General features: G+C 32.6%; 1 protein-coding gene across 1 annotated transcript; it reads left to right on the top strand.

The window, feature by feature from the left end:
- Positions 1 to 20,465: 20,465 nt before the first annotated feature.
- LOC141686492 (uncharacterized) lies at positions 20,466 to 21,461 on the top strand. The gene has a single exon (XM_074491526.1). It carries the CDS (start codon positions 20,466 to 20,468, stop codon positions 21,459 to 21,461), a length of 996 nt encoding a protein of 331 aa, XP_074347627.1.
- The last annotated feature ends 548 nt before the right edge of the window (positions 21,462 to 22,009 follow it).

Genomic DNA, 22,009 nt, shown 5'->3' with positions numbered 1-22,009 from the left:
CCAACAAAGATTCCTTCATCAGTTTTTAAATCAAATTTAGATAGCTGTTCAGGATGAGTCTTAAGAACGAAACACTTGCATCCAAATACATGAAAATACTTCGGATTTGGCTTCTTTTTCTTCACCATCTCATATGGTGTCTTTCCTTTCTTGTTAATGAGTGTTGCATTTTGAGTAAAACAAGCAGTCTGCACAGCTTCAGCCCAGAAATAGGTTGGTAACTTTGCTTCATCAAACATAGTTCGTGCAGCTTCAATAAGAGTTCTATTCTTTCTTTCAACAACTCCATTTTGCTGTGGAGTTCCAGGAGCAGAGAATTTCTTCTTAATTGTATCAGTTCCCTGACACCTTGTTTCCAGAGCATCCCATATCTCCTTTGCAGTCTTGCAGTTGATTACCCTGTTTGACATTACATTATCAATGGCACTATGCAGTAAGTGTCGTACCTTAGCATCCTTAGCAATTGATGCGATATCTTCAGCAGTGTAATCACTCTTCTCCTTTGGTACAGTCTTTGCTACTTCACCTGCAACTGCAACAGCGAGCTTGATTGGTTTGTGAGGTCCTTCCTTAATTCTATCAAGATATTCTGGATCAGTAGCTTCCAGAAACATGGTCATCCTCACCTTCCATATAGCATATTCAGATGGTCTCAATATGGGAACTCTGATGGTCTCATACCGACTTTGAATTTGTGTCTTTGGAGTTTCTTCAGTTTTGGTGGGCTTAGTTGGAGTTTCTGTTTCAGACATGATTGTGTTTGGATCTTAAACTGTTTGTGTGTTAACAGACAGGCTCTGATACCACTTGTTAGGTCACACACACACTGTAGAGGGGGTGAATACAGTGTATAGTACAATCAAATCGAACTTTAATAACTCAAGTAACAGAAAATAAACTTTATTGAAACAATAAACTCCGTTACAGTATGGAACTGTTACCTCTCAGTGATGAACAAATATTACGAGAGCTGCTAGGGTTACAATGAATAATCTTCTCGAATATGATAACACTTTTAGTGTAAACCCTATGTCTGTGTTTATATACTACACAGTTACAAGATAATCGCTAATTGATATGGAATATAATTCTGCTTCCTAAAATATATCAATCAGATATCTTTTCTTCAAAGTATTCTATTCTTCATAGAATTCCTTCTTCATGCATATCTCTACTTATGTTTATCTCGATCTTCTTTCCTTTAATCAGCTGTTGTCCTTATCTGAACGTCCTTCAGTACTTAAGTTCTGATATCCATCTTCTGGTGATTATCTTCTGATAATATAAGTACTGATATCCTCAAGTCATGACTTTCAGTAAGTACTGATTTATCCTGTTTTAAGTAAGATCTGAAAACTAAACATAAATCATATTAGCTATGACATTATCAAATATATCTAACAATTCATAATATACCCAATATACACTTTTATCATCACCCGATCAAAGGTAACTTTTAATGCAACCAAAGTATATTAATTCTCATATAGAAATATAATGATTTCAAGTCTAAGGACCAATACATCATTATCACTGTGAGAATTACTTATGACATAATAGACATGTAGAATCTCACATTGGGTCTTCCAGCACCATGTATATAATACATGTGCATGTGTTTTGACTTTAGTATCACTAAACCTATGATCAATGAAATGTGATCATCAGCCAACATTCACACTAGTCTTAATGCATTATTATTGTCCCTTAATAATAATACTCGACTAGGGATCTTTAGGAATATCGATACTATTCTCATAATCTCATTTCTAAGTCACGTACTTAGAGATATAAAATTACATATCATATTCCAAGGACATTTATTAATCTAACATCTTATCGCAGAAAATAAAGATATAATAAATTACTAAAGAATAATCCATATAATCAGAATTAATAATCTAAATATTTCATAATATAAACATAATAGTGTTGTCTCTAGGGCACAAACACTAACAATTCCGAGGGGCGTTCGTTTTCTTGCTCAACATAGTAATGGACTCGAATTTCCTCGATCGGCTGTTCGATGTTTCTCTCTCGTTCATCATCCGATGCATCTTCGCTGTGGGCATCCTTTCTTCTAAAGCCCCTCATGGCTTGCCTGTAACATTCCCGAGAGTCATATTGAGAGCCCTTTATGTTGCCCACACCATTTGGGGTTGGAAACTTGATGGTAAGGTGATGGATCAAAGTGATGACCCTCATTTCCCTAAGAAAAGGTCATCCTAACATCACGTTGTGGGATGACTCCTGATTTAGAACCTTGAACTTGATCATCTTTATCACAGACAATGGACTTTCCCCCAATGTACACGGCAATCGAATTGATCCCATAACTCTAACTCCTACGCCAGAGAAACCATAGACCTAGGAATCTTCTCCCGACATATCCCGATCAGGTAGCCCCATCTTCTTAAATGTGTTGTAGTAGAGGATGTTTGCCGAGCTTCCATTGTCTACGAAGGCTCTATGAATATTATTGGTCCCGATTTGGATGGAAATAACCAGTGCGTCATTGTGGGGGTGATGTACCCACCGGGCATTTGCTTCTCTAAAGGTGATTTCCATTGACTCGCCTTTAAATACTTTGGGTGGCCGAGTTTCCACCCTATGAATGTCGGTTGGAGGTCTGAACCGGGCTTCCCTTGCCAAGGCTCTGTTCAGACATCGCGGGGTTATTGGTATACGCCCGCCTTCAGTTCGACCGCAACCGGCCAAGGCATCCCTATCAGCCATGGGAGCCTTCCCAGGTGCGTGAGCAGCACGATTATGGAGAAGGCCCCTTCTGGTCTTGCGTCACTCCACGGTGCTCAGCCTTGAGTCAAAACCGTTCAGAACATCCCCCATACGATATAATTATTCCAGCAAGTCAGCGTTGCTGATCAGCACAGGCGGTTGACCCCCAACATCTGGAATGGGGCGATCAGTCATTGGCGGAACATAAGGCTCATGGCGATCGTAGCCATGATCGGACTCCTCTTCAGAACTTCCATCATAAAAACTTCCATCACGGTATTGAGACATCTTTCCTCCTAGATGTAGATCTCGATTAGCCCCTCCTTCTAGTGCCAATTTGTTGACGGAGGAATTTGGGAGCAACAAAGTCTGAGGTTCGTAACCTGAAACAAGATCTGTGACGGTGGTTTTTTGTTGGAAAAGTGAACAGTAATCAGTGGATTCGTTGGATAGTATGAACAGTGTTTGGTGGTGGTGATTATTGGTGGCTGAGATTGCTTAGGGTTAGTGGTGGCTCCTTTGCGCTCTCGCTTCTGACCCCTTGCAATTTGCCTACGTATCTCTATTTATAGGGAATCAAGCCAACATAGTTCTTGGGGAACAAGAAACCTAATGGGCTTAGATCTCTTGTCCCGAAGTCCAATGGGAAACCCACTTGATGTGGATCGCACCACAAAGAAACAAAAATAAGAAGAAGAAAAGGGATAAGAGAAGAAGAGGATATTTCAAAAGAACACGATCAATCCAGAAACGTGAACTTTGAATCTCAAATTGCTTAGATCAATCCAGAAACTAAGTAATTCGAATCTAACCTTCAAAACAATCCAGTAATTGAAGTTTAGAGAAAAGAAAAACTACTCATAGTTTATCTCAAAACAAAAATTTTATATCATCCATTGTCTCCCTTAAAAGATTACATTAGAAGGGTATTTATAGGCTTAGACAATAACCAAACCCAATAGGATTCCGAGAGAAATTCAATATCAGCTTGAATTAGCCAATATCTGAATCCTTCTAGGAAACAAATTTAAAAACCAAATCCGAATAGAAAAAAGACAAAAACCAAATAGGAAAATAAAATCCTAAGTGCTTAAAACAAGAAAAACCCTTTCAAGTGAAAGGTAAAAACTTGCAAGCAAAATTCGAATTAATAATTATATAATAATCAGTTACTTGTCCAACTTCATGCATCGCTCCTTTATTCCTTGTTGTCCAAGTAAGCTGCATAACCCATGTTTGCATCTTCTCCAATTGAACATCACCACGAGCACACATAACCAAATCCAAATTAACATATTCATTCCTTGATCCTCATCATTCTCCTCTCCTTTGAAGAAAACTCGCCCTCGAGTTCTAAAGTATTTAAGAATAAGCACACAACGAGGTGATTTCTCGTAGAACTTGAAAGCTTTGAATTATAATTCCATGACCAGTATCTTAGGAAGTAAACTAGAAAGAATAAGATAGTTTGTTGAGATAGGTGCATTCAACAAGTTCTCTACCCCTAGAAAATCAATGTGTTCCACGATGATCATGTTGTTTTCATTGTACACAACCTCTTTAGTTTGGAACATATCCTCGAGTACCTTTTTCTCTTCAACCATGTCACGACACACAAGTTTAAGAGATGTATCTATTTGATTTTCTTCAACAACCAAGAATTTATCATCAAGTGACTGTCTTTCTTCATGCTTCTCTATCATAGATTCTTTTGTAACTGGTTCATCCTTTTCATCCAAACTTGATGTAGTCGCCATATGTAACACATGGTAATCAACAACAAGATCCGCGACATTCTCCACACTGACAAAGTCTTCTTCTTTAGTTTCTTCTGAAAGAGTAAACTCGTGCAGGGAAGACTTCAATTTCTCGTCTTGTTGAAAAGATTCAAATTCCAAAGCAAGATTGCATACATCATTAAACGAGATATATGGACTTGATTTAACCTTTCGATAAATAGGCAAATTCAATCCACGAATAAATCTTCCAATTTTAATTATTTCCGTCTCCTCCAAGTCACAAATAAGGCGCAATCTATAAAATTCAGAAGTATACTCGGAAACACTCATAGTACCTTGAGAGAGCGATGTCATCTTCATTATACATTCGAATTTATAATGCAAAGGAATATATTTTGCACGAAGTTTCTTCTTCAGAGATGTCCAAGTCATAATCTTTTCTTTTCTAGATCTAACTCTTTTTGTGTTTAGATTATCAAACCACAAGCCTGCTTTCTTTGTAAGTTTAAGCGCTGCAATCTTGAATATTCTCATCTCAGTCCAACCTGTATAAGCAGAAATCTTGTCGACTTGTGTAACCCATTCAACAAAATCATCTATGCTACCCAAACCTGTAAAATAAGCAAGCTCTATACCAGGATCATAGACTTCATCATTATCTTTCACCTTAATTAAAATTTTATCCCATGCATCAAACCTCGATTCCGTTGAATTAACAAGCTTTTGAGTACGTTTATCAATCTCATCCAATTTTCCAAGTAATTTTCTGAGCAATTCATCCGTAGCCATAAGAAAAATCTGAAAAAAATTGGTGAACAGTGCCCGTGAACAGTGCCGATGAACAGTGCCCGTGAACAGTGCCGATGAACAGTAATTTATGAACAGTAACCCCCGTGAACAGTACTCGTGAACAGTAACTCGCGAATAGTAATTTTTTTTTTTTTTGAAACCTAGATCTCCCAACAATTACAAAATTGGAGAAAAAACCTTGGCTCTTGATACCAAATTGATGTGGATCGCACCACAAAGAAACAAAAATAAGAAGAAGAAAAGGGATAAGAGAAGAAGAGGATATTTCAAAAGAACACGATCAATCCAGAAACGTGAACTTTGAATCTCAAATTGCTTAGATCAATCGAGAAACTAAGTAATTCGAATCTAACCTTCAAAACAATCCAGTAATTGAAGTTTAGAGAAAAGAAAAACTACTCATAGTTTATCTCAAAACAAAATTTTTATATTATCTATTGTCTCCCTTAAAAGATTACATTAGAAGGGTATTTATAGGCTTAGACAATAACCCAAACCCAATAGGATTACGAGAGAAATTCAGTATCAGCTTGAATTAGCCAATATCTGAATCCTTCTAGGAAACAAATTTAAAAACCAAATCCGAATAGAAAAAAGACAAAAACCAAATCCAAATAGGAAAATAAAATCCTAAGTGCTTAAAACAAGAAAAACCCTTTCAAGTGAAAGGTAAAAACTTGCAAGCAAAATTCGAATTAATAATTATATAATAATCAGTTACTTGTCCAACTTCATGCATCGCTCCTTTATTCCTTGTTGTCCAAGTCAGCTGCATAACCCATGTTTGCATCATCTCCAATTGAATATCACCACGAGCACACATAACCAAATCCAAATTAACATATTCATTCCTTGATCCTCATCACCACTGGAAACCGTCTTCTACTAGCTTTAGGAATGTCCGCCGATGAGGCCCAACTAAAAAGGCCCAAGGCTCGTCCGCGGCTTCGAGACTTCGCGGATAAGGCATCTCCCTGACCAAAGATAACCCTCCGCTACCAGCTGTTTCTCTAGTCCGTGGACGCAGGTATAGCCGTGGTTCACCCTAAATGTTGGACGCATCCTTATCCCCCGATAAGGAGCCCCAACCAGATTACAGAACAAGTGATCCCAAGCTCTTGGGTGCAAAGTGCAGGATACTCCGAAGCCTCCCAACGAGGACACCCGTTGACTACAGAGACAGAGTTTCCAAATCACACACCAGAATTTACCCCACATCCCCAATCAGGACACTCATTGACTACAGGAGGAGGCCTTCCGTCTATGCATACCCCTGGAGGTCTCTGACCACGGACACCGCCTTTCTGTAGATGCACTACAGGAAGGAGTTCTTCACTAGAGTACATGCAGCAAATACGTTAGTGATAATCATCTCTATCTTCTTCGAGTCCTCCAAAGAGCCCATCTATGTAACCATGTTGAACTTCTTCCCAGCCATCCTTGACTTTAGGGCGCGCCCTAAGTTCTTCAAAAGGTAAAAACGAGCCAACCCTGTAATGAATTCCCAAATGTTTTCCTCCCAACCAATGAGGCGCTCCTCCCTCTTCTGGTGAGGGCGCACCCTCCATATCTACAGGGGCACGTTTCCATCAATCATTCATAATTCAGGGCGCGTCCTTCCCCATTCATAGGGCGCGCCTACTTTTCTTCCATAAAGGAAGGTCGTCTTATCTGTTCCCTAATTTTAGACATTTGTACCTCAATTTTGACTATTTTATCAATCTTAATCTGAATAATATTTATACCAATTTTCGGGCATAACAGAGACTTTACTGGATTTCGAGAAAAAAAATCTGATTAATGAGTTCTTCACGTAGAGTCTTTGCAAAGGGTTATGTTAAATTAGCAGAAGAAAAGGGTCTGTTGAGATTTTTATTTCTTCTTCCTCCTCTTCCTGTTTTCGTCATTGTGGGGGTTTTAGAGAGGGTTTTGGTTTTAATGCAAGTTGATTTGTGAGGTTTCTGGATTTTATAGTTTCATAAATTTGATTTTTTTTGTGAGCATTCAAAATTCAACTGCCTTTTTAATACCCATGTCGTGTGGGGCGGAAAATGAATACGAGTATTTCAGATTCGAATCCGGACATGACTCGTTAATAACGAATATAATTCGTATTAGCATAAAAAATGAGAGAATTTGAATTCTACTTTTAAATTATGTTCATAATATATATACATGTAATAAATATATCTTAAAGTAATATTCTACAAAATGGTCACATTTTAGTTTTGTAATTATTCATTCAAGTATTATTAATTTTTAGTATTATTTTAGACTAATTCAAATACGAATATATAAAAAACGAGCATTTCGGTACTTAATCGTGTCGAACCGAATCAAATACGAACATTCATTTTCGAATTCGAATCGAATTTTTAGCGAAGTATAATTTTTTAATTCAAATCTGAACGAGTATTTATATATTTGTGCAGAATCTGACCATCCTAATGTTCACACCTATTCAACTCGTTTTCACCCCTAATTTCTTTAAAATGGAATTCAAGTTAATCCATTGATGCATCATCCATGTATAGTGAAATATTATTATTCGAAATTGAATTAAATATATGGATTGAAACCGAATTTTTAGATTTTTTGATGATTTGATTTGAATTTGTAAGTTAAAAAATAAAAAATTTAGATTTATGTTCGCTTTCACTTTCGAATAGAACAAAATAAATAAACCAAACCACTAATACATATATTTTGTTAATAATATGTTTTTATTTAATTTAATTATTTAAATGATAGCCATCATACTTGTTTCTCACTTTTGAAATTATTCTTCATCTTCATTTTGTTTATTCCTTGTCAATAGTCCTTTCATTTTTTGAATAAAACAATTAATTTCCTTTAAAGATAATAAGATTTATATTTTATTATGAAAACAAATAAGGTTGACATCCGGACAAAAAAATATATTACAGTAGCAAGTATAATAATTTGTATTGGAGCGTTATACAACTTTTATCTTTATCATTTATTTAAGTGTTTTCTTAGTGACTAATAACACCGTATATTTATTTAATTTAATAATCAAAATAATTAATCGGGTTAGTAATTGAAATTAATTTTAAAATATTTTTAATTGTTTATACAAGAATTTATATTAATTTTATTTAAACTTCTATCTTTTAATTTTTTAATTAATTTTTACACATTTTTACAAATTGAACCAGTTTTTGATCGAGAATCTGAATTTTGATTGAGTACTTTGATATTTTTATCAATAAAATTAATTTTTATTGATTATCGACAGATTTTAAAGAAAAAAATCGATTTTGAACCGATTTTCGCATAGTCGGTTTGACTACTCATAGCTTCGATTAATTGATGCAATTAGAACGGTGGTTATCGTATATAAAATGATAATTTCTTATAATTTTTTAATTTAATATTTATATTTTTGGTAGTATCTAATTGGAGTCGAAAATGATTCAGAAATTGAAAAGAAAGACACTTACTAATTTTACATTAAGAATTTTATTTAATTAAGAATATCTTCTTATGTTTTGTTTAAATCATTAAATATTGAATATTTCTTTGTATTACATCTGACTTTTTTTTTCTAATACATGTTAATTCTCGTTTATTTTTTCGTCTTGCAATTTTGAATAAAATTCAATTCGTTAAATTTTATAATTTCTATATTTTCACTATAATTTTATCATAATTATATGTATAAATTCTCAACTTGTCTTTTTTGAAATTGTAAAATAATATTTTTTTGAACCCATTCACAAATAAGATGTACAATTTAACAATCTTAAAAATCTATTCAATAAGTTTTTAATTAATTATACACGTACATAACTTCTTTTCTCTCAAAACCCTAATGAGAGTCGGTCGTAATTCATAACTATCATCCATCTTTCACCATCCCCTCCTTCCATCAAATTCACATTCATCCCATCCATCCTCTCATCCCGTTTCCTCTATTTCTAAATTTTTAATTTCTATTATAATAGTTTTCAATAAAATCGAGATCTAAATCCTTTTGGGTGTGATCTTGTTACCGTACCCATCTTTTTGGGTTGTTGATTGTCCCCGATTTTTGGGTGTACGTCTTGTTGCATTTTTGATTCGTTGTCATATTGCATTAAGAATGATTTCTACGGTATATTGGGAGATCTGGGCAACCCGCTTCAAATATGGAATTGTGGTATTTATTACCAAAAAAATAGTTATTTTCTCCATTTCATAATAACTATCATGTTTTGACTTTGATCACATAATTTATGGTTCATTGATCGAATAAATTCATAATTTATGTTTGAAATTTTCTTTTGTAAAATAAAATTTTTAATAATAAATTTTAATTTAGAAAAAGAAAATTCATATAAAAATTATGAATTACCCTGTAAATACACCTTAAATTATGTATTCAAAGTCAAAATATGTAAGTTAATTATTTTGAAACGCATGGAGGAATATATTAAAAGCAGCTCAGCTTAGGAGTATCGGCCTGTAGTTTCCATGGTCAAAACGAACCAAGCCGAAATCATTGATTTTCCTAAATTTCAATCCCAAATTAAATCTTTAGGTAAAAAAATGAAATCGAACCGATTCGTTTAAAACGATTTTGTTTAAATTTAAATCGCTTTTTATCAAAATAAAAATTCACCAACAACCAAATAAAACAAATTGAGACAAAAACCTAGTTTTGAGGGTTAACTCCCATAATTAGGGTGCTAGCAGCCACTTATCCACTTTCCAGTTCTTCGTCCCACCTCCCCTCTTTGCTTTTATATACTCTTTTTTATTTTCCTGTTTTTTAATAAAATCGAGATCTATTTCTTTTTGGATAAAAAATTGTTGAGTACCTTGTTATCAAGATCGTTAGGGTGTCCATCTTTTTGGGAGATTATTGTGTTATATTTGCTATTTTTGTGTGTCATGTTACTATTTTAGGTAGTTTTTCTGAATTTTTTTTAATGATATTTTGGGAGATCCGTAAGATTCGCATCGAATTTGGGACGACGGTGAATATCACAAAAAATCACATTTCACAAAAATTATTATTCAAATTTTGTGTATATTTGTTCCTTCAATGTAACCGATGGTTCTAAAGATTGGACTACAAATTATACTTATTTGAATATTAATTGTAAATTTGAGATGATAATTGTTTCACAATGGTGTATGTTAGATTTCTCGAGATGCTATAAAATACCTTTTAGATTAAAGAATTTAGATATTTTACGTGTCAAGGGATTAAAAAACAAAATGGCTATTTGTTTAGTTTGTTTTTTGTTTCAGTTTATATTTAACAGTTCAAAGGTTTATCCTGGCTGGGTTCAAATATTTTAATAAAACTTCCGCTTGTTTGTAAAAAAAAATAAAACTTGAACTTGAAAAATAAGAATCAAAAGTTTGAATTATATTACAAATATAAATTTTAAATTTTAATCATATTTAAGAAAGATATAGAAAAAATAAATAAGAACTTGACAAATAAAAAAATAAGCATAAAAATGTGTTCTAATAATTTTTCTGAATAAAAAGATAAAAAAACATAATACTTACATAAAATTTTAGTCTCAATTAATTTTTAATGAAGTCTTTATGTTGATACATTTATATGTTTTATCTTTTATAAATATTGTAAATTATAATTTCTTATTATATATTACTCAAACATGTATATCAATGTTTCAATATAGATGTTCGGTTCGGTCATTCCGGTCGGTTTGGAGATAAAAATCGAAAATGTGCCGAAAAATCCGATTTTAAAATATTAAACATTTGCTAAATCGGATCGTTAAAAAATTATAAAAATTGGTTTGAAAGGTTTGGATCAGCCGGTTTCGGTTGGTTATTGATAGGTGTTGGACATCTCAATGATAATTAACTAATCTATGTGTTACTTGTTATTAATACTAGTTTAAATTTCGTGTGATGACGGATTTCCTTAATATATATATATATATATTTATATTTTATATAATTTTAATAAATGTAAAAGGTAGAAACAGGAGTAAAAATAAGAATTTTTTAGTATATATATATATATTATTTAGAGGCCTAAATCATAAGTTTTCTTAAATATTTTCACTAAATTGATCTATAATTATAAAATTGAGAATTTTAAAATTTTATTTATTCAATCATATAATATCTTTAATATATTTATATAAATATGTAATAACTATATAATTATGATTAAAATAATCAAAGTAATTAGGAGGATGATGTAGTCGTAGTTTAGGAGGGATAAGCGGAACATGTCTGATAGTTTAATAATTTGGTAGTTCATTAGGTGTATAACATTAAATATTAAATATATTTTATTTTTAATAACCAAAATAAGGAATAATGGCTGAACCAAATTATAGCATATTCTGTATAGTTTAGTATTAGTATAGAAAAATGAGGCTCATTTTGTATGGGTCTCGAGTCCACATATGTTTTGCAATTAAAATATTACGTAAAATATTACAGAACATATCAGTTTATGAATTATATTGCATAAACATCGATATTTTAATGAAAATTATGCAAAATATATACAATTTATGACTAAAAAATTGCAAAAACATATTATTCTACATATTATTCTACAAACATGCTCAGTTTACATAACATACATCTTTACATTATATTACAGAACATACATATTTATATTGTAGAACATACCTGTTATACTTGTAAAATATACGAGACGTGCACGATTTTAATTTGAATAATATTATTTATATAAAATGATTAGAAAAATTATATGTTGTGCAATATTTTATACATTATTTTAATTGAAAAACGTAAATGAAGTCGACGACTTCACAGAAAACAAGGACTTCGTAGAATTTTCTTGTTAAATATCTTGATGCTAGTTATTAGTCCAAAATTATGTGATTTTTTTTGTCATGCAAAATTATGTGGTTTAATTCAATTAAACAACCGAAATATCAATTGAAATATTAATATTACTTAATAAAAAAAGGAGCCTTGAAAATAGGAATCGGTAGGCTAATAAGTAATACTCCCTCCGTCCCAATTTATCAGTCTTGTTTTAATTTTGATGGTCAAATTGACTCAACTTTGACCGTAATTAATTTTTTTTTTTTATAATTTTGAAAAACTGAAAAATACATATTAAAGTAGATTAAACATACTTTCTAATGATATAATTTTTATAAATATTTTCGATAACGTACTATGTGAAATTTTTGGTCAAAATTCGGTCAGTTTGACTGCAAAAAGTCAAACAATACAGATAAATTGAGACGAAGGGAGTAACAAGAAGTCTCGGGTGGGTCTGGGTAGCACCTTTCGGCCGAAATTGAAGAAGTCTCGGTGGGACTGGGTAGCACCTTTCGACCGAAATTGAAGGAGTGGAATCAGGAACGACAACGAGAAGTCATTTTTCTTTTCACATGTCAATCATTATTAGATCAGTTAGACTTAGTTTTGGACCCTCAAAATTTAACCAAAACAGTCCTGATCGATGAAATGTCGAGTGTTGTTAGACGTGCTACGTCTTTTGACGATCTTCCTCCTGCAATCGCATACAATATTTTCTTCAGAGTTCCAGTAAAATTCCTGATTCGATCATCAGCTGTATGCAAAACCTGGTATTCTCTTGTAAAGAACCCTGACTTTGTGTCCGCTCAATGTTGGGGTTAAACCCAATAAGTAGTATGGTCTTGGTGATAGAAAACATAATTGAATTGGGTAATAATTATATGGGTAGACAATTATTATCATAATTGAGTTGAGTAATAATTGTATGTGTTGACAATAATTATTATAATGGAAATGGGTAATAATTGTATGGGTAGACAATTATTATTGTAATCAGATTAGGTATGTCTTGTTGGCTAAGTTTGTGATGGCTATATATACATAGTCATGTTATTATTTTGATGTATGCTTGAGTATTGTTTGACTTAAGTATCGCTTGAGTGAATACCGTTCGGTGAGATTGATTGTATTATTGATAATTATTTTGATTAATAATACAAGTTGGGATGTGGGTTTTTCCGCGTCATATATTGAGTGTGTGTTTTGCATTGTTTGTTTGGTTCTATACTTGTGTGTGTTCCCCCTAACAATTGGTATCAAGAGCCAAGGTTCATGATGGAGAAGGTTGGGGGATTTGAAATTTAATTGTTTAATGGAAGAAACAATTTTACCTTGTGGCAAAGTACGGTAAAAGATCTGTTAATTCAACGAGGGTTATATGCGACTCTCGGAGGGAAGAAGCCTACTGAAGTTGATGATACAAAGTGGGGAGACATGAAGTTATGTGCGGCATCAACGATCCGGTTGGCCCTTGCACCGGAAATCAAGTATGATGTTCTTGAAGAGGACAATCCCAAAAATTTGTGGGAGAAGTTAACGAAGACTTATCACTCAAAGTCTTTGGCCAACAAGCTGTTTCTCAAGAAAGATTTGTTTGGGCTCAAGATGGAAGAAGACGAAGATTTAAGAGATCATCTGAATCGTTTTAATGGCTTAATCAACCAGCTAAATAATTTGGATGAAAAATTAAAGGATGAGGACAAAGCTGTTCTACTACTAGTGTCTCTACCGAAGAAGTATAATACTGTGATGACTTCTTTATTGGTTGGGAAAACGAGGTTATATTTGGATGAGACTATTGTTATTCTTTTGGAGGCCGAAAGATTGATGAAACAAGAATCGAGTGACACATCTGATGGAAGTACATTTGTGGTACGTGCGCGTGACACGGAAAAGAAGTATGCTAAGAAATATAACCTTAATATCAGGTGTTTTTATTGTGAGGAATTGGGTCATATACAATTTATGTGTCCAAAGGCAAGAGAAGACTTGAGAGAGTTGAAGATAAATCGAGGGGGTAGTGTTTCGCTTGTAGAAGCTGATGAAGATGTTCTTTTGGTTCAAGAAGAGAAGGGATCAAAAGAAGAATGGGTGCTTGACTCGGGATGTTCTCATCACATATATGGTAGGAGGGAGTGGTTCTCGTCCTATAAAAAGTGTGAGGGAAAGATTGTAACTTTACCGAACGGTAAAACGGTAAAGGTTGCTGACATTGGTGAGGTAACAATGAAACGTCACAACGGTCGTGTTCAAAAGTTAACTCAAGTAAGATACATACCGGAGTTAAATCGAAATCTGATTTCGTTGGGTAAATTAGTTGATTTGGGATATACTGTTATGATGAAGAACAGTATGTTGAAAGTCACTAAAGGAGATTTAGAGATACTCAAAGGTCGAAAAGATAAGAGAAATCTTTGTGTACTAGAAGGAGGGGTTATTGTTCGAGGGGAGGTATTGGGCGATCGACGTCGATAGCTTGATGGTGACCGTTAATTCGGTTGTGCATGAAATCATATTGGGTTGAAGGGGAGGATTGTTGGGGTTAAATCAAATAGGTAGTATGGTCTTGGTGATAGAAAACATAATTGAATTGAGTAATAATTGTATGGGTAGACAATTATTATCATAATTGAGTTGGGTAATAATTGTATGTGTTGACAATTATTATTATAATGGGAATGAGTAATAATTGTATGGGTAGACAATTATTATTGTAATCAGATTAGGTATGTTTTGTTGGCTAAGTTTGTGATGGCTATATATACATAGTCATGTTATTGTTTTGATGTATTCTTGAGTATTGTTTGACTTAAGTATCGCTTGAGTGAATACCGTTTGGTGAGATTGATTGTATTATTGATAATTGTTTTGATTAATAATACAAGTTGGGACGTGGGTTTTTCCGCGTCATATATTAAGTGTGTGTTTTGCATTGTTTGTTTGGTTCTATACTTGTGTGTGTTCTCCCTAACACTCAAATCAGCCATTCAATCTCTTCTCTAAATGAAGATACCGTGTTGTTAATCCCTACTTATATTAAGCATGTTAAGCACTGCTACTTAGTATCACCCGAAACTGGTTTCGTTTTTTATAAATATGAGATTCCATTTACCACTGATAATAATTGTTTGAGACTAGTTGGGTCATTTAATGGACTTGTTTGTTTCACCGATGATTATATTCCAAAATCCTATTCCCGCGGATTACAATGTCCCTTCTACCCAAATTTGTACATATGGAATCCTTCTCTTCGAAAATACTAATGGATTGTTTCTTCTGCTTTTAACAAGCGTTATACTCAGAAGGTCAGTATTTCTTATGCATTCGGATTTGGATTTCATGCACCCTCGGGTGATTACAGAGTTGTTAGGGTCATGTATTTTAGTGATTACGAAGGAAACCAGTTTGAAAAACTTACTCCTAGGGTTGAGGTTTTTAGTTTAAGGATGAATAAGTGGAGATCCTGCGGTATTAAAAACACCCTAGTCCCTAGTTGATTTTGATGTTGGTACAACTGTTAATAGTACAGTTTATTGGTTAGAAGAAAGAAGATCTACGGGGATTAGCCATGAAGATGGTATTGTCTCCTCCACTTTTCGTTTTAGAGCTGTACTACGAGGATTAGAGCATCCCTTGAATATTACAAGGGGCGGAGCTCTTATAATTGAGACACATGGAGGGATTAGTTGGATTACTTTTAATGTACTGTCGTATAATCTCAAGAGTATGCAATATACAAATCTTGACTTTGATATCCCTCGTTATAATGCAGAAACTTTCTTCATAGAGAGTTTAGGTGGTGATGAACAGTTGACATCTGCAATGTGAGCTGTCTTGGATCCTTAACTCAGTAGGTCTCAGCCTGTTATCGATATCTCCTGATTATTAGTTGCTCATCTATAGAAGTTTGAAAACTATTAATATATATCTTCGTTTATTTCTTCTAAGTAATCACCATTTAAGATTCTGGCCCCTCTACATTCATTACGATTTACTGGGAAATTTAATATATTAAATCTTAAGACATACTAGAGTTATATAGAGTAGTTGTTATAGCGGTCGAGGTCTTGGATTCTCTAATAGAGGTCAAGGTTAATATTACAGTGTTTGTAGTTCAATACCTTTCTTGTTTCATCACCGTATACCCAAACAAGAAACCAGATAAGATAGAAGAACCATGGTTTTAACTTCAACTAAACAAGAACAGTCCTCCACGAGACCAAGAACAAGGCTTCAAAAGCTCGGTGAAGTAAGATTTGACCAACAGAAATACGAAGCACAGGAAAGCATATATAGCGCTGATTGAAAACAGAGATTAAAGTCCCTCTAATAGCTTTCTGGAAAGAGTTTATGCTTTAAGATTCAAAACACATCGTCACTAGGAACCTTGATAACATCTGTACTATCAAAATTAGGTCTCGCAAACATCAAATACTTGAAATCAAAACTTACAGGTCTTATAAGTGCATAATGACATCGCTCCTTCTGCATCGATATCCAGCATCAGATTTAGTTAGCATCAGATCTACTGCATAATGTAACCAGGAGAGAGCTATAGAAAATGATATTTAAGTAGCGATTTCAGAAACAGCCAAGGTGAACATTTGTTGCTACAAACTAACTTTTTTAATTATATAAGATGACACAATAGAAAATATTGACTTAATATAAGGAAGTAAGAAATTATAATAATAAAAAAATTTACCGACAGAAATTAGACAAAATATCAAAATTTATGCCAAATCTAAAACTTGACCAAAGAAGTAAAAGTCTACCTGTATATTAATAAAAGCATAGCAATATCACACAAATATATTGTTTATAGAACCTACAAAACTCTATATTAAAAGACATAAATACCAAATACCAAATACCAATTACCAATATACTACAACTAAAATAGTATGCTATTAAAGACACAAATATCAAATACCAATATACTACAACTAAGATAGTAGTTCCGAAGAAGAGGTGTAGATTAATAAATATTTAAGTTTCCTCTGCACTTCCAAATTATATTTTTAAGATGGTAGTGAATAAATTTAATGATGAATAATCACCGTGCGAATTCTGTTTGCAACGTGAATATTCATGAGGTCGTTGCATCTTACTCGCATTAAATAAATGGAGTAGATGGAGGTTTTAACGATCAATAGGCTTTAAATCAGTCTTAGCTCATCTCACTGGGCTATTGAAATAAAAGTAACTAATAATGTTTATCCTGGACATGTTATTTTGTGGACTAAATTTGTAAAAACAATTGGACAAACTTAAGTTTAAAATTAATGTTTATTTTCAGTAGACTGTATAAAATAAGGCAAACATAAATTTTATATGCATGTGTTAAGAAATTGAATTTTTTGACGATAACATCAACTTAACTTAAATAATTGATAGCCTTTATTCATCTTTGTAATAGTATTTTTCTTATGCAGTTTATTCTTTTTAACACCCATCTTTTAACATGTAAATGTTATACTTTTATAAGATAATCCTTTGTACTAGATTAGATAATGAATTGGAGGGATTTTGATGAGCAATATTTTTTAAAAATGCCAATAAATAAATAAATTATTTTCCATGCAGTTCATTTTAACAACATTATTATTGGTGTAATTGCCCTAAAAAAAATATTTGTACAATTATTGTCTATATTTAAAAAAATTATTTATTTTAAATATTATATAGCTCCGTTATTCAATTTATCGTGTTCTACTTTTTTACAACTTGATGTCTTTGTAAGTTGCAAAAATAATAACAAGTACCATAATTATTGATCAGTTTTAATGAATTGAAAGTAGACAAAGAAATCCAAATAGTTTTAAAATTGATGGCTCATTTCTTATGTCCAATAGTTTTAATATTTTGTATATTAATTTTAATTTATAGATGTTTCAAATATAAGATAACTTCATTCTAAAAAAAATGATAACTTAGAACTATATAGAATTGTAAATATATTTTTATCATCTTAAATTATTCCATTTATTATCTTATCATGTTTGAGATTATAAATGTAAAGAATTATATGTGTTAATTAAACTTATAAGAACACACCTTTCTATGATTTTAGTCACCAAGAAAGTAAAATTTGGATTTTTTATATAATTAAATTTTAAATAATAAAGATAAAAATATCACTTATCTTTTCTAGTAATTTATTTAAAGTTAATTTTAGGTTTCACATGTGATTATAAAGTTAATACAAAGTAGCATTAGAATGAAACTTACACCATTTTTTTATTTAAAACTAATATTTATCTGGATTGTTGATAATAACAATGTACCATAATTATTACTCATTTTTAATGGATAGAAAGTAGACAAAGAAGTCCAAATATTTATTTTAAAATTGATGGCTCATTTTTATGTACAATTGTTTCAATATTTTGTATATCAATTTCAATTTATACATGTTTTAAATATATAATAACTTAGAACTATAAAGAATTGTTAATAAATTTTTATCATCTGCCTTTATTATGTTATTATGTTTGTGATTATAAATATAAAGAATTATACGTGTTAATTAAATTTATAATAACACACCTTTCTATGATTTTAGTCACCAAAAAAGTAAAAATTTGGATTTTTTACATGTTCTTTCTAATTAAATTCAAATAATAAAGATAAAAATATCACTTATCATTTTTAGTAATTTATTTAAAGTTAACCTTAGATTTTCACATGTGATTATAAGTTAATACAAAGTAGTATTAGAATAAAACTTACACAATTCTTTTTAATTAAAACTAAATTTATTGGAATTGTTAGAAATCACATTACATCCCATTTATCTGTATTTAATTCCTATTATTAAAAACTCTAAAAATATGTAATTATCACCTTAGACGTGCCTATATCTTAGGTGTCCACGTATTTAAGACGTCTCTAATAGCTCTCGTCCTTTCCTCTATATTTTAACCCTTCCCGGTTATCAGAGTTGGTTGCAGCTGGTCAATAGTACTAGAGTATTACAACCTCTTCATTTTAATCCTTCTCGGTTATCAGAGTTGGTTGCAGCTGGTCAGTAGTACTAGAGTATTACAAGGGATGTTTAGCAGACGTTGATTATTACAAGGGGCGGAACCCTTTTGATGGAGACATACACAGGGATTACTTCTGATTTACTGTCGTACAATCTCAAGAGCATGCAATATACAAATCTTGACTTTCGTAGGAATATGGATCCTGACTTCCGCAGGGATAGAATTCGGAGGTCTCCTTATAATGTAGAAACTTTGTTCATAGAGAGTTTAGGTGGAGATGAATTGTTGACATCTGAAACATGAGCTGTCCTGGATTCATAATTCAGTTAGTCTTGATCTATTATCTATATCTCCTGATTATTTTTGTTGCTTTAATTACATAAATCTTCTCTACGGTTTAGCTCAACTTTAATATCTTGGTTTATGTCTTGTAAGTTCACCATTGAAGATTCTGGCAATTTAACATATCTGATGTCGCTCCCTCTAGTTTCTGCTGATCGGTAAGTAAGATATCTTGTGATGTATGATGCGTCGTCTTATTAGTTTGTTTGAAATCTCGTCTAGTTATCTTTGGACGCATAATTATTATAATAGTATCGAATTTTCTACCATGTGCCTATGTGTTGAGAATATTGACACAAGATTAAGTCACGAGGTCAATGCAGAGGAGAATGACAGCTCAGCTCAGCTCAACTGATTGATAATTAGTGAAAGGGCATTTTTGTAATTTCAAGCTTAAGTTCAGAATTAGTATAAAACCAAGAAAAGAACAGTCAGTTAGTTAGTTAGAATCTTAAGCCCAAACATTTCAATTTAGAGAATGTAATCAGTAGATCTCTCTTCTCTTTTCTCTCTCACAATCTCGCTGTATCTCTTTGATTAATCTGATCATTTCATGTGAGTTAGTATGGAGATATAAAACTTGTATTCAGTAATGAAGATTGTTATCATGATGTATTGTGTTCGTTATTTTGTTTAAGTCTGAATCTCATATTTCAACATGGTATCAGAGCTGTGGGTCTCGATCTTGGATCGGTAATTGAGATATTTCTTCAGAATCGACTTAATTGAGGTATTTTCTTTGGTGATATGTTCAAAGATTGTTTTTTCTTTTCGATTCTAGTGCGTTATCTTCGATTTTAGTACTCAGATTCATATCATTGATTCGTTAAGATGTTTCTTCTTGATTGTTGTTGATTATTTCTATAAGTCCTATTTGTCTTCTTGATTGTTCTTGTTGATCAGTGATACATATCTTGTGAATTGATCTTAGTACGATTACGTTTTAGATCGTAAAATTTGTTGCCAGTGTTCATTGTTTCTTTCTTAACATCATTTCACAATTAGAGTTATCAAATTGTTCTTGAAACTCTTGAATTAGCGATAGAAAATGGCTGCAACAATTGATATTTCACAGAATCCTACATCACCATACTATATACATCCTTCTGATAATCCTGGTATGAAGTTAGTCTCTACTCAGTTTGATGGTACTGGATATACTGATTGGAAGAGATCTATGTTATTAAGTTTGACAGCAAAGAATAAAACAGGTTTTATAGATGGATCTATAGAAAAACCTTCTGTGGATGATGATGCATATAAGGCTTGGGATATATGTAATAGTATGTTGATTTCTTGGTTATTGGGAGTGCTTGATCAGAGTATAGCTAGAAGTGTGTTGTACTTTAAGAGTGCAAGGGACATTTGGGTGAATTTGGAAGAAAGGTATGGACAGACTTCTGGCACATTACTGTTTTCTTTACAACAAGCTTTACATGAAGTCAGACAAGGTCAAGATAGTATCTCAACATATTATACAAAGATAAAAATGATCTGGGATCAACTTGATTCAATTGATCCTATACCAAGTTGTGAGTGTGCTCAGTGTGCTTGTTTTATAACTCAGAAACTTGTTAAATCTCAAGATGATAGGAGATTGGTTGAGTTCTTGATGAAATTGAGCGATGGTTTTGAGGTAATCAGGGGTAGTATCTTGGTAATGAGTCCTCTACCTACAATTTCTCATGCCTATAGGCTGTTGCTTCAGGAGGAAAATCATAAGAAACTCTATCAAAATTCTCATCCCCACGAGGGAGTAATGGCTTTTGCTGCTAATAGGAGAAATTTCCCTGACAAATACAAGCAACAGGGATATAATAGGCAGAACATTGGGGGAAATTATGATAGTGGAAAAGGCAGGATTTCATACTATTGTGACCATTGTAAAGTTCCTAGACATAGCATTCAAAGATGCTATAAAATACATGGATATCCACAAAACTTCAAAGAAAGGAAAATATCTGCTAATGCTTGTGAAGGACAGAAGGATGACAATCTCAATGCTGATAATAACATGGGATTTACTCCAACTCAATATCAATAATTGTTACAACTACTTGGAAAGAATAAACATGTGGATACAAATGAAGATAATGCACACAATAAAGCAGCTTATGTAGCAGGTAAAATGTGTTTCCTGTCTTCTTTTTCTCAGAGTTGGATAGTGGATAGTGGTGCCACTGATCACATGTGTTGTGATATTGCATTATTCACAAATATCAAACCAGTTCAAGGATCAAATCATATTGTGATTCCTAATGGTAAGCAAGTTTTAATAAGCCAAACTGGGATAGTTAAATTGGATAATTACATTACACTGTATGATGTGTTATATGTTCCTGAATTCAAGTACAACTTGATATCTATTCCCAAGCTTTGCAAGGATCTAAAAGGTACAGTTACATTTACTGATGATGCTTGTTTTCTTCAGACCACTTCAATCCAGAGAATGCTTCTTGGTAAATTCAAAGCTGGGTTGTATCATTTCGAAGATTCCAGTACATAAATTCCGCATTCTTCACTTAGTATGGCTGGTGCTGCTATCAACAGTTCTAAAGACACAAATAAAATCAAGCTTTGGCATCTCAGAAT

This window comes from Apium graveolens, chromosome 9 (assembly GCF_009905375.1).
Source record: "Apium graveolens cultivar Ventura chromosome 9, ASM990537v1, whole genome shotgun sequence".
NCBI classification, from domain to species: Eukaryota; Viridiplantae; Streptophyta; class Magnoliopsida; order Apiales; family Apiaceae; genus Apium; species Apium graveolens.
Note: the sequence above shows the minus strand (reverse complement) of the source record. Positions and strands in the feature narration are given on the sequence as shown.